The sequence below is a fragment of the Acinonyx jubatus genome, chromosome E4 (assembly GCF_027475565.1).
Source record: "Acinonyx jubatus isolate Ajub_Pintada_27869175 chromosome E4, VMU_Ajub_asm_v1.0, whole genome shotgun sequence".
Lineage (NCBI taxonomy): Eukaryota > Metazoa > Chordata > Mammalia > Carnivora > Felidae > Acinonyx > Acinonyx jubatus.
Genome location: NC_069395.1, coordinates 37,331,681 through 37,344,113, shown reverse-complemented (window position 1 = coordinate 37,344,113; position 12,433 = coordinate 37,331,681). Strand labels below are relative to the sequence as shown.

The 12,433-nt window shown below is 37.8% G+C and overlaps 1 protein-coding gene across 2 annotated transcripts in view; it reads left to right on the top strand.

The window, feature by feature from the left end:
* The window catches only part of INTS7 (integrator complex subunit 7), a 91,704-nt gene that overhangs the window by 54,435 nt on the left and 24,836 nt on the right, over positions 1-12,433 (top strand). For both annotated transcript variants that reach the window (XM_053209810.1, XM_053209811.1), the window contains 4 exons: positions 2,550-2,647; positions 5,173-5,412; positions 6,981-7,118; positions 8,192-8,398. In XM_053209810.1, the coding sequence (XP_053065785.1) occupies positions 2,550-2,647; positions 5,173-5,412; positions 6,981-7,118; positions 8,192-8,398 (683 nt within the window). The remainder of the gene's footprint in view (positions 1-2,549; positions 2,648-5,172; positions 5,413-6,980; positions 7,119-8,191; positions 8,399-12,433) is intronic.

Sequence of the window (12,433 nt, the reverse complement as noted above, 5' to 3'; positions counted from 1 at the left end):
TAAAGTTAAACTGATTTGCATAATTTAAGATATGAATAGAAAATGCTTAGGGGTGCCTGGGTGGCTCAATTGGTTAAGTGGTTGGCAGACTCTTGATTTGGACCCAGGTCGTAATCCCAGGGTTCTGAGATTGAGTCCCACTTGGGGTTCTGTGGACCGTAGAGCCTGGTTAAGGTTCACTCTAGATCTCTCCCCCTTCCCCTCTTCCCTGCTGGAGCTCTTTCTCTCTCTCAGAAAAAAAAAAAAAAGGAAAAGAAAAGGAAAAGAAAAGAAAAGAAAAGAAAGAAAGAAAGAAAGAAAGAAAGAAAGAAAGAAAGAAAGAAAGAAAGAAAGAAAAAAAGAAAATGCTTACATTTTATTATATTCCTAACATCTTTGATCTAAATAAAGGCTTGAATAAGTTCATGCTGGTGTTCAAAACTAGAAATGCATTTTGGATATTTCTTGTGTTACAGTGTTTATTTTGATCTTTATTAAGGATCCTAAATAGAAATCTTAGCCCCACAAAATGTCAGCACTGCTCATTCTTAGTACCTATTTTTTTTCTCTAGCATCCTGACCTTCAGTAGTCTTAACACTGTTTGTCAAGCCTTATACTAATTCAGATAACATTTCTTTAAATTGTTCTTTAAATGTTGATTCTTATTTGAATAATTAAACCTGTTTTATTTTTTAAATAGTTATGAGTGTTTTCTACCATGTAACGTAGAAAACTGTGTTCTCAAAGCTCATACATATTAACCTAAATATGGTTAACTAATATATTCAGAACTTTCTAGAGCTTCTAGAGAAATTTTAGCCCCATGGCAGTGGAAAGATGCTGTAGTACTCTATTACATGAGACATCTTAAGGAATTTGTTCTTTGTGGTCTGACTTAAAACATTAATAAGATTATGTGGCATCTTCATTACTTCCTAAAAGGGGTGCAGTTTTCATTAGAAAGTTACCTTGTAGGTGAAAGTAGACAAGCATAATCTGTCCAGTTAGGAAAGAAGATTAAAGATTTATGTCTAGTTTAGAAGACATGGTTTGCCGTTCCTAGTATTTTCCTCAGCGAAGCTGGTGACCCTGTTTCAGTTATGCTTTATTTATACCTTTACGGCTTTAGCTCTTGATTTAATGTGGGTATATATATCTTTTTTTAAATATTAGTTTCAGGTGTATGACACAATGATTTGATATTTGCATATATTGTGAAATGATCACCACAGTTAGTCTGTTTAACGTCAGTCACTATATACAGTTATAAAATTTTCTTCTTGTGATGAGAACTTTTAAGATCTACCCTTTTAACAACTTTCAAATATGCAATATAGTGTTATTAACTATACTCACCATGCTATACAATACATCCCATGACTTACTCATCTCATAGCTAGAGGTTTGCACCTTTCAACTCTCTTCTCCCATTTTTACCTGCCACCTGCCTCTGGCAACCACCAGTCTGTTCTTTGTACTTACGAGCTCGGTTTTTGTTTGCTTTTGCTTTTGCTTTTTGCTTGTTCATTTGTTTGTTTTAGATTCCACGTATAAGTGAAATCATATGATCATATGTCTTTTTCTGTCTGACTTATTTCACTTAACATTATGCCTTCAGTATCGATCCATGTTGTCTCAAATGTCAGGTTTTCCTTCTTTTTGTGGCTGAATAATGACCCTTTGTGTATCAATACCACATTTTCTTTATCCATCATCTTATTGGTTGTTTCCATATCTTGGCTGTTATAAATAATGCTGTAATGAACATGAAGGTGCATATGTCTTTTTGAGTTATCATTTTTATTTTCTGTGAGTAAATATCCAGAAATGGAATTGCTGGATCATATACTAGTTCTGTTTTCAGTTTTCTGAAGAACCTCCATGCTGCCTTCCAGAGCAGTTGCATCAATATGCATTCTCACCAGCAGTGCACAAGGGTTCCTTTTTCTCCACATCCTCACCAGCTTGTTCTTTCTTGTCTTTTCGACAGCAGCCATTCTAACAGGTGTGAGGCGGTCTCTCATGGTCGTTTTGATTTACATTTCCCTGATGATTGGTGATGTTGAGCCTCTTTTCGTGTACTTATTGGCCCTCTGGATGTGTCCTTCAGAAAAATGATTTTTCAGGTCCTCTACCCAGTTTTTAATCGGATAGTTTGTTTTTTGCTGCTGCATATGAGTTCTTTATATATTTTGGATATTAACCCCTTACCACATACATGATTTGCACATATTTTATCCCATTCAGCAGGATGCCTTTTCATTTTGTTAATGGTTTCCTTTGCTGCGCAGAAAGTTTTTAGTTTGATGTAATATATACATTTTTATAATCATTAGTAAAGTAGTGGAAAGTGGAAGTCTAAAGATAGCCTTTACATTTCATAAGTAATGGCGCATGTACTTTTTCAGGAAGGTTAGCTTTACACATGACAGTGTTCCCTATATCTTCCAGTCCTTAATGTTTTTTCTTCTAAGTGTGTGTGTGTGTGTGTGTGTGTGTTTGTGTGTGTGTGTGTGTGTATTTAATCTTCTCCATTTGACCACTGTAAAACTTAGTGTTTTTCCTCTAGACCTTTTGGCACTGGAACAAGATGCTGTCTTTGGCCTGGAATCCCTTTTGGTACTTTGTAGTCAAGATGATAGTCCAGGTGCTCAAGCCACGTTAAAGGTGAAAATATCATTTATTTTAATATAATGCCTGTTTTTATTGCCTCAACTAGGGATTGGCAGTCTCTCTATAAAGGGCCAAATAGTAAATATTTTAAGTTTTGCAGGCTATACACCCTTGTCACGACTACTCAGTTCTACAGTTATAGGACAAAGCAGCCATGGATGGTGTGCATAAGGGGAAGAAAGAAAGTGTGGTGGTACAGCAGTAAAACTTTATTTACAAAACCAGGCAGGTGTTGGCCAAACGGCAGTAGTTTGTCAACTCTGGCTTAAACACACAATTTGCCCTTGATCTTCACTTTCAAAATTATCGATTTGACCATTGTTATTCCAAAGAATAGACAAAGTAAAAATCCAAACTTTGGCCTATTTTGCCTTCAGTTGACAGTCTTTATTTAGTTGAAGTAAATACATATGAAGGTCCTAGGCAACATAAGGCAAAATTAAATAGGCAGAGCCCCTGTACTTACAGAAGTTTATAATCTGAGGTAACACTGATAAGAGATTTTAAAAGAGATATTTAAAATTTATTATGACACTGGAGATTTTTAAGGCTTTTAAGATGTGAAATGAGCCTACTCTTATTGGAGTGAAATATGAAATACAATTTGTGACGGTACAAAATTAAGAAAGGTGGGGCTAATAGAAGTAAAAGGCTATTAGGCAGATATTAGAGATTATAAGAATGATAGCTTGTCTAAGTATGATTCAGTTCGAAGTAAGTCATAACTTAGTTTAGAATGTTAAGAAAAGGTATGTCACAGTGATGAACAGTAAAGATATTAGTTAAATAAAAATGTGTTTGGCAAATGATTCATCCCCAGAATCCCTTTGGAGCCACAATACATTTACATAAAAGTTTTAAAAAAGAGAGAAAGAAAACAAACCAAATCCTTTTCTTACCAGTTGTAGGTGTCAATAAAACACTGGCCTCAGCACCATGGGACATACATAGATGGTCAAGAAAGGTCTCTGTATTAGAGGAGTTCCCCATCTAGAACACACTGACATTTATCTAAGGGACAATAATACCAAACAGAATGCACTAAGTTCCCTGGAGTACGAATCAAAGTTCAATTCTAATGAGAGGACAGAGTTAAGAGTGATTCAGTTGAACTAAGGATGTTAGGGAAGATTTGAACGAGTAGCTGTCTTGTGAGTTAAACCTTGAAAGATGGGGTAGAATTTCAGTATTGAGGAAAGATCATTTGAATCCAAGGGATGACTGTTATAGAAGTTATGAAAACAGCAATCTACCTCTCATGTTGGAAGATGGTGAATAGCCCCCTGTGGCTACATGACACAATTAGAAGATCTGGAAGATCTGCTCTGTCAAGCAGGTTACCAGACCTGATGCCAAGGAACTTTGTCTTGATTCTCAAGGTAGTTGAGGGGATATTAAAATTTCTAAAGTAATGGACATGCTGTAACATTTGTTGTAGTTATTATTGTTATTTAAATATGTCTGTTATGTGCCATACTTTGTTGACAACTTGTATACATATTTTTTTCTTTACAAAAAACCAATCTAGTGAAATTTGTCCCTCTTTAATGCTCACGAGGAAATTAAGATTCAGAAAGATAAAATAACCTGTTGAAAGATACCTAGCTGATCAAGGGCAGGCTGATTTTCAACTCTGGACCTGTCTGGTTCTGAAGACCTCATTGTGTCTTCCTAACACATACTGAAAGCTACATGGGTGTAGTGTGAAGGTGGGTTAACAGGCCCATGCTTTCAAGAGATGGAGATTAGGAAGAGATTTATGTTGTGGTAGAGAGAATGGGAAGGAGGTGGATATTGAAGATTTGGCGAAAATGGAAATGACTAAATGTAGCAGTCAGCTGGCTACATAAAAATGAGAGGACTTCTGGTTTCTGGTTTTGGTGGCTGGGATATTAGTCGATGCCATTAACTGGACCGAATGGAAGTTCTAAAGCCAATTGATTTTTGGATTTCAGGTGAGAAGTAAGAAAGAAAGAAAATTAGAAGTCTCTTCCCACTTCAGTGTGCCTCAGTGTCATTTAGGACACCTTTTTTGAACTTTAAACTCCTAGTAACCCAAATACTAAAAAAAGTTAATCTGTTAAGTTTGGGACAGGTGGGGTTCGGAAATCTGTATGTTCATTAGCATCCTGGATGATGCTGGTATAGGGAAGTTTACAAACCATACTTCAGAAGCAGTTTTTGAAAAGTAACGAAAGTGCAGCATGGTGATATCCCATTTGGCATGTATATGGCCTCTTCCTTGTTGTGATTTTGATCTCAAATCTTTTTTTTAAATAGGCCTACCTTGAAATGAGTGGTTAATATACAGTCCCGACTTACTCTCATTTAAACATGGCTCACTTTCAGATTCTGATAATAAGATTCAGTATGCCGTGTGTTTCTTAGGCAGGAAAATGTTATGCCCACAGAAAACCTTTTCCTTGATATTTCCTAATCACTTGTACGAAGTTCTTTTCTTTAAAGCTTCAGTTAATACCTTCAGCATGTAACTGGTCGATCTTTTATTCAATGTGCAGATTGCTCTGAATTGTATGGTGAAGCTAGCCAAGGGCAGGCCTCATCTTAGCCAGTCAGTGGTTGAGACCTTGTTGACCCAGCTGCACAGTGCTCAGGATGCCGCGCGGATCCTGATGTGCCATTGCCTGGCGGCCATTGCCATGCAGCTGCCAGTGCTGGGCGACGGAATGCTCGGGGACCTCATGGAGCTCTACAAGGTGATCGGACGGTCAGCCACAGACAAGCAGCAGGAACTTCTGGTAAAGAGCCACCTTTTGAACCTGCTGGGGATGAATAGATCTGGTGTAGTGGGAATTACTTTAGGAAGTCAACGTTACTGTTTGACTCTACTTAGATTAATTATGTAAGACCAAGAATCTGCTGAAGTCAGAACAGAATTGGAACTGTGAGCTTTTGACTATTTCCACTTTCGATTTACAAAGCTCTGTTTAGTTCAAATCTAAAATTGCATTCTTCCCAAGCCCTGTCAAGTCGCTTAGTGTAGCCAAGCCTCCAGTCTGATATTTTTGTTTTATTACAAAGTGAAAATAATTTTTTTTTCCTTTCTAATGCAAAGCAGTAATGAACTAAACCCTATTTTGTACTTTCAAAAATGTAAGTTAAAGACGTAATGATAACAGTGACCATAAATTAGCTCAAATTCCTCTTTTCCAATTCAGGACCTCTGTAGCTGTTTAGAATCCTGTTTAGGTTTCAGTATAGTCCGGGGGTTGGGAAAGGTGCATGCTTAGAAACAGAAGACAGGGAAGCTATATAATAACGTGTAGTTGGAAGTTCTCCAGGGCTGAGAGTAGGCTTCGCTCTAAATAAGCATAAATGAGATGTAAGCCTTAAGTTGGCCACTTCATATTGTGGTCATCTGAATTTAGGGCTTGGAGAAAAGTGTAATGAGATTTCTTGCTCAAGCTCATTTTATATTTAATCCTCCGGGGAGAATTGTATAAAAGATTACCCCCATTTCATTCCTACCAGGAAAAGTTACCCTTGATGACCAAGTGGCAGTAGCCACGGGAATGACATCATACAGTTATCCCAGCTTATGTGGACCTTTGTACATATCAGCTTCAGAATACTAAGACACAGTTAGCCAAGTTTATTTTTTATTGAAGCAGCATTTTCAACTAATGTTCTTTGTCCCTTTTTTGTTAGTACTACTGTGAGACAGTTTTAAATTATGAAACATAATATTAAAGCATAAGGAATAATATGAAAACATTTGCATCCGTCACCTAGCTTAAGAAAAAAAATCTTACCAGTACAGTTGAATTGTACTTCCCTATGTACCTCCCTAATAGTATCTTCTTCCTTCTCCCAGAGCTAACCACTGTCCTGCATTTGGTGTTCATCGTTCCCATGCATGTTATACATTTAGTACCTTGGTATATATCCTAAGTAATAAACAATATTCTTTTCATATTTTTAACTTTATATAAAGGTTATTTTGCTACATGAAATCTTTTGCATGTTGTCTCTTTGCCTGTTTGGTGGGAGCCATCTAATAGATAAGGGTATCTCTGGTTTACCCCTTTCACTACTATATGGTATTTCACTGTGTGATATCATAATCTCCTTATCCGTATTTATGGGCATTGTTTCTGATTATTTGCTATTACAAACAATACTCTGAGCAATGGGATAAATTGCTTAATGACTTGGAAGTGGAAAATTAATAAATGTCAAAGGAAAACAAATTTTGTTCTTTTTTGATGGGTTCTAATTTTTCTCCCTTTTGGTTAAAGTTATCTATGACATTGGATAGAATTACATGTTTTCTTCCTTATTTTTCTTACTTCTTTCTCAACATTAGGTGAGTTTGGCCACTGTGATATTTGTAGCAAGTCAGAAAGCACTATCCGCTGAAGTAAAGGCAGTAATTAAGCAGCAGCTCGAAAGTGTCTCCAATGGATGGACTGTTTACCGAATTGCCAGACAGGCATCCAGAATGGTACGTGTTATCCTTCTGTGTGAACTGGGTTGGTGAAAGTGACAGGTTACAAACCTTTGATTGTGTGATTGTCACCCCTAGTCAAGATGGAAAGTAAATATGGAAGTATGTTTTAGTCACGGGATTGAAAGATGATAATGGAAAGGACCTAGTTTATAACTTTTCTCGTGTGTTGTTATGGGGAAAGTTCCACGGGAATTCCAAAAATATGAACTCTTTTTGGCTGAAGGGTTTCAGCCACTTCATTTTGCCCTGTATTCTCATAACCACAGCTGCCTCCCACCCACCACTTCCATCCTCCATCATCAGTACACCAGATCTTTCTTCCTTCTCTCTCTCCAACCTTGTCATTCTTATTTGGAGATAGGGGCACGTTTTAGTAGGCTGTTCCCTTCTCAGCCATATGAAAAGCCTAACAATTTTTATTTTGTTTGAGAGAAATATAGAGCTTGGACAGTATAGAAATCCTTTGGGGATAAGACCAGAGAGCAAGTTTGAGAAGTGTTATTCTAGATATTGTAACACATGTTCTCATTTTACGGTGTTTCTCAAATGTGGGGAGGAGCTCTATCGAGAGAACAATTCTTGGTTATAGTCAATACCCCCAAGCATCCAGGCACTGCAGGATACCGAGCTCACGTTCCCCCCAACAGCTCCCCTCCCTTGGTCATTTTGAGAGGCATTCGCGGTGCTGCTAATAATCACTTCAGGGAACTTACTGGAGTTCACATCCCACCTCCCCACTGCACTAACTAGCTCATACCGAATGACATACAGTAGGTGTTCATACTTTCTATAGTTTGAACTAAAATTCTAGATGTGAGTTATAGTTCATTCCATTTATTTTCTCTTTGGAACTGTTTTAGAAAAGAACTTCAGGCATTCTGTTATATAAAAGCAGCTCAGCATATTTTCTCTGAAGAAATACTTAGACTGAGTCTCAAAGAATTATATAATGTGAAGAATGATTGTTAAAACTTATCCAAGGTTTGAGTTTGTCTTTTAGCTGCCTCACTACCTAATTCAAATGTAAGAATCTCATCATGTGCACACCCCCCCCCCCCCCTTTTTAGGGTAACCATGACATGGCCAGAGAGCTTTATCAGAGTTTGCTGACTCAGGTTGCCTCAGAACATTTCTACTTCTGGCTGAATAGTCTGAAGGAGTTCTCACATGCAGAACAGTGCCTCACCGGGTTGCAAGAGGAGAACTATAGTTCAGCACTTTCTTGCATTGCTGAGTCTTTAAAATTCTACCACAAAGGGATTGCTTCCTTAACAGTAAGTACTCTTAATTCTCCTTTGGTGGTGATAACTTGATTCGTGTGAGAATGGTCTCCCTTTTCTTTTTGGGTTATTCTGTTCTAACTACCTTGAAAAATCTGCTGATAAATAGATTTAGCAATATTAAAACAATAAATAGGACATGGTAGTAAATCCTTAACCCCTCCCCCACTTTTTAATATTCATAAGTTGATGGAAGTTTATCATTTGTTTTTGTCAAGTACTAGGTACCACAGAGAAGAAGGATTACTGAATCCATGCAGAAAGGACACATGGAGATAGGTATTTCCTCTCTAGACTCCTAGTAATAAGACGTACTGGCTCAGTACCAACCATCACATGTAACTCCCTGCCCCCTATTTCATGCCTGGAAGCTGCTCACTAAGAAACTAGAGTTTCTTACTTTGTAGACAAAGAAGGAATTATCAAGGATGCTAGCGTCCCATTTTTTACCCCTTTGTGATATCCTCCTATTCAAATTAATAGTCAGCCAGCTACTGTTTTTTGTTTTCTCTGCCAGGAGAGTAAAGGGGTTGCAGGAAGGGCAGACCATTAACATTTCTTATGTTTCCTTGAAATGAGTCGTATTCCAAAGTAAGAACCTATATCCAAGAGGAGCGTGTTCTGTATTAATGCAAAGATTTTTTTTTCCCCTCAAGAGTAAAGAGTTTATATAATCAAAATTAGACAATTTGTAAGTATTGTCACCCAACTTTTAAGATTGTATATATTTACATGGAACCATAAAACTTTTGGTACCTGTTTACATATGTTTATCACATAGTCTAAACTATTCTTAATGGTGGGCCATCCCAAAAGAGATGCTCTGAAGTAGAATAAAGAGTAAACAGATGTCACAAAAGAGACAGAATATTCAGACTCCTGTGGTACATATCTTTTGAAGTATAATTTCTTTTTTAGCTAGGATTAATCAGCAGCTGTTTTAAAAACGGGAATACACAAATGGCTTCTCTCTAGCTCATGGTGCTCCCAGTAGCAGGGACTACTGTGATTCTTTCCTCTTGATTATTCCAGGAAAAGAGTGTTGTTACCTATATCAGGCTAATAAATGCCTCAGAAAATCAAAAGGTATGGTTATTGGTTGCGATCAGTAAAATTATTTCATTTTCTAGTTCACGTGCAGCTTGTTTATTCAGCACAGAAAATGGTTCCATCCGTGAAAGAAGCTCAGAGAACAGTGAAGCAGACAGAATTAATATTATGAAAATCCTGTTGAATATTTAATAGTCTTCTAATGATTTGTGTGGTATGTGTATTTAATGAGGCTTGGCAGTAATTAAGGATTGAATTCTGACATAGAAAGAAAGTACTCAGTTGACAGACAGAAAGCCCCTGTCTTCATCTCCGCTCTGCCGTTAACATATTATGACCTAAGGCAGGTTATTGGGCCTCACATCATCTCCTTTTGAAATGGGGTTCTTTTAGTCAACAGACCATAAGCACTTACTATGTGCCAGATGCTGCTTTGAGGTTAAAAAAAAAAAAAAAAAAATCAGGAAATGACTCTCTTCTTGATAACAGGTTAGAGAAGAAGGCATATGATCCTTACAGTCATTTGGAACTTTCCACATTTCTGATTGTACTATACCATCAGGGTTTTTGTAAAGATTTTATTTTTGTCATTCATTGGGCAAGTGTGGATTTGATACTAGCTTTGCATCTTTGTAACTGAGAAGATATGAGCACAGATGCCCTTCTACTCCTGCCACGTGAATGAGCTGATGTGAGATTGTACAGCTCTGTGAATTACCTCCTTCAGCCAAACTAAACAAGAGAAGCTCAACATTCTGTGCTTACGGGGACCCTACAGCGACGCTGGGTAGCTAATTTCCCAACACAGTGATTAATGATACAGTTATCTTGCTACTTAAGAATAAAAATTGTAAAAAGTATTTTAGTTTTCTGTGCTGTGTAACAAATCACCACAAATTTAGTGACTTAAGACAACACTCATTTATTATTTCACTGTGTCCATGAGCCAGAAGTCCAGACATGGCTTAGCTGGGTCCTCGGCTCATATTGACCTGGTTGCAGTCATGGTGTCTGCCAGGGCCAGTCTTGTCTGAGGCTCAAGGAAGCGCAGGGTCCTCTTCAGAACTCACGTTTGCAGAATTCATTTCCTCACAGCTGTAGAATCTGTGGAAGCTTCAAGTCCAGCAGGAAGATCTCTCACCTTCAAGACTGTCTTTTAATGGGCTCACCTGATTAGGGGAGCTCCATCCAGAATATACGAATCTCTCGTTTGATTGATACAGAGTCACTTCATTAAGGATCTAAATTACATCCCCCCAATTCATCACCTTTGTCACATTGCACTAGTTAGAAACAAGTAACAGGTTTCATTCACACTCAGAGATTACTGAAGATGTGGATACCAAGGGATATGAACCAGAGGAACCATCTTAGCATTCTGCCTACGATGGTGGATTGTTAACTTTATCTATTTTGAAAGAGTGAATATGTAGAACATCTCCATATGCATTGTAGAGGGTATATAAAAGTGTAACAAATATCCAAGTATACCTGTCATCTTCAGGAAATGGGACATTACCATAGCTTCTAAAATTCATGCATATTCCTCCATGTTTGCAGACCATTTCCTACCCTACAAAGGTAACCACCATCCTGCATCTTGTGTGTACCGTTCCCTCGCCCTTCTTTATAATTTTAATGCGCTTTTTTGTAATTCTAGACAAGGTACCATTTTATGTCATTTTTGAATTTTATATATAAAAAGAAATCCTACATATTTGTATTCAACTTGCTTTATCTAAATTATGTTCTTTTTTTTTTTTTTAAAGTTTTATTGATTTTGAGAGAGAGAGAGTGTGCGAGGGACAGCGTGCATGAGGGGAGGGGCAGAGTGAGAGGTTGAGAGAAGCCCAAGCAGGCTTCGCGCTGTCAGCACAGAGCCTGGCTCGGGCCTTGATCCCATGTACCGTGAGATCGTGACCTGAGCTGAAACCAAGAGCTGGACGCTCAACCGACTGAGCCACCCAGGCTCCCCCATCTAAATGATGTTCTTAAGATTTATTCATCTTGTTGTGTGAAGCTCTAGGTCAGTTTTACTGCTGTATATTCTTATATCATATGAATATTTGCCCTTCCTAGTGTTGATAGAAATTTTCATTTTTCCAGTTTTTTGCTAGTATAACAGTACTGCTGTGAACATGCTTGTACATGTCTTTCGATACACCTGTGTAAAGCTTTCTCTAGGACAGTCATTCTCAGTTGGGGATGATTTCATCCTTCCAGAGGACATTTGGCAATGTCTAGAGACATTTTTGGTCATCGTGATTTGTCATGGTATTACTGGCATTTATAGCGAGCACAGGCCAGAGATGCTGCTAAACATCCAACAGTCCACAGGACAAGTCCCCTCAACAAAGAATTACTTGGTTCAAAATGTGGCTGGTACACTGAGGTTGAAAACCCTCTCCTGGGGCAGTAGGCCTCAATCAAAGCGGTGTATCTGTCCCCTGCTCCAAAGTGTGTGGGGATGTTTCTCTTTGTCATAGGGTAAGGGGGACTGCTACTGGCTTTAATCCTGAAATGCCCAGGACACTCCTGCCTCTGCTAAGAAATACTGCTCTGATATATTTTCTAGGAGGATAATGGCAAGGTTATGTGTACCTTCAACTGACTAACTAATACCAGGAGCCTCTCTACAGTGGTTTACAAACTTCTAGTCCTCCCAGCAGGGTATAAGAGTTCTGTTGCTCTGCATTGTTCTCCTGACTTGGTATATTCTAGAAGTTCTGATTGACATTTCTCAAGTCATTAATTCAATTAAACATTTTACTTACTTATTTTCTTATTTATTAGGTATAAATGACATGTAACATACTGGTTTCAGGTATATAACACAATGATTCAATATTTGTATATATTGTAAGATGATCACTACAGTAAGTGTAGTTAGTTAATATCCATCATCAGCATACATAGTTGTAAAAATTTTTCTCGTGCTGACAACTTAAGATCTACTCTCTTAGCACCTTTGAAACATGC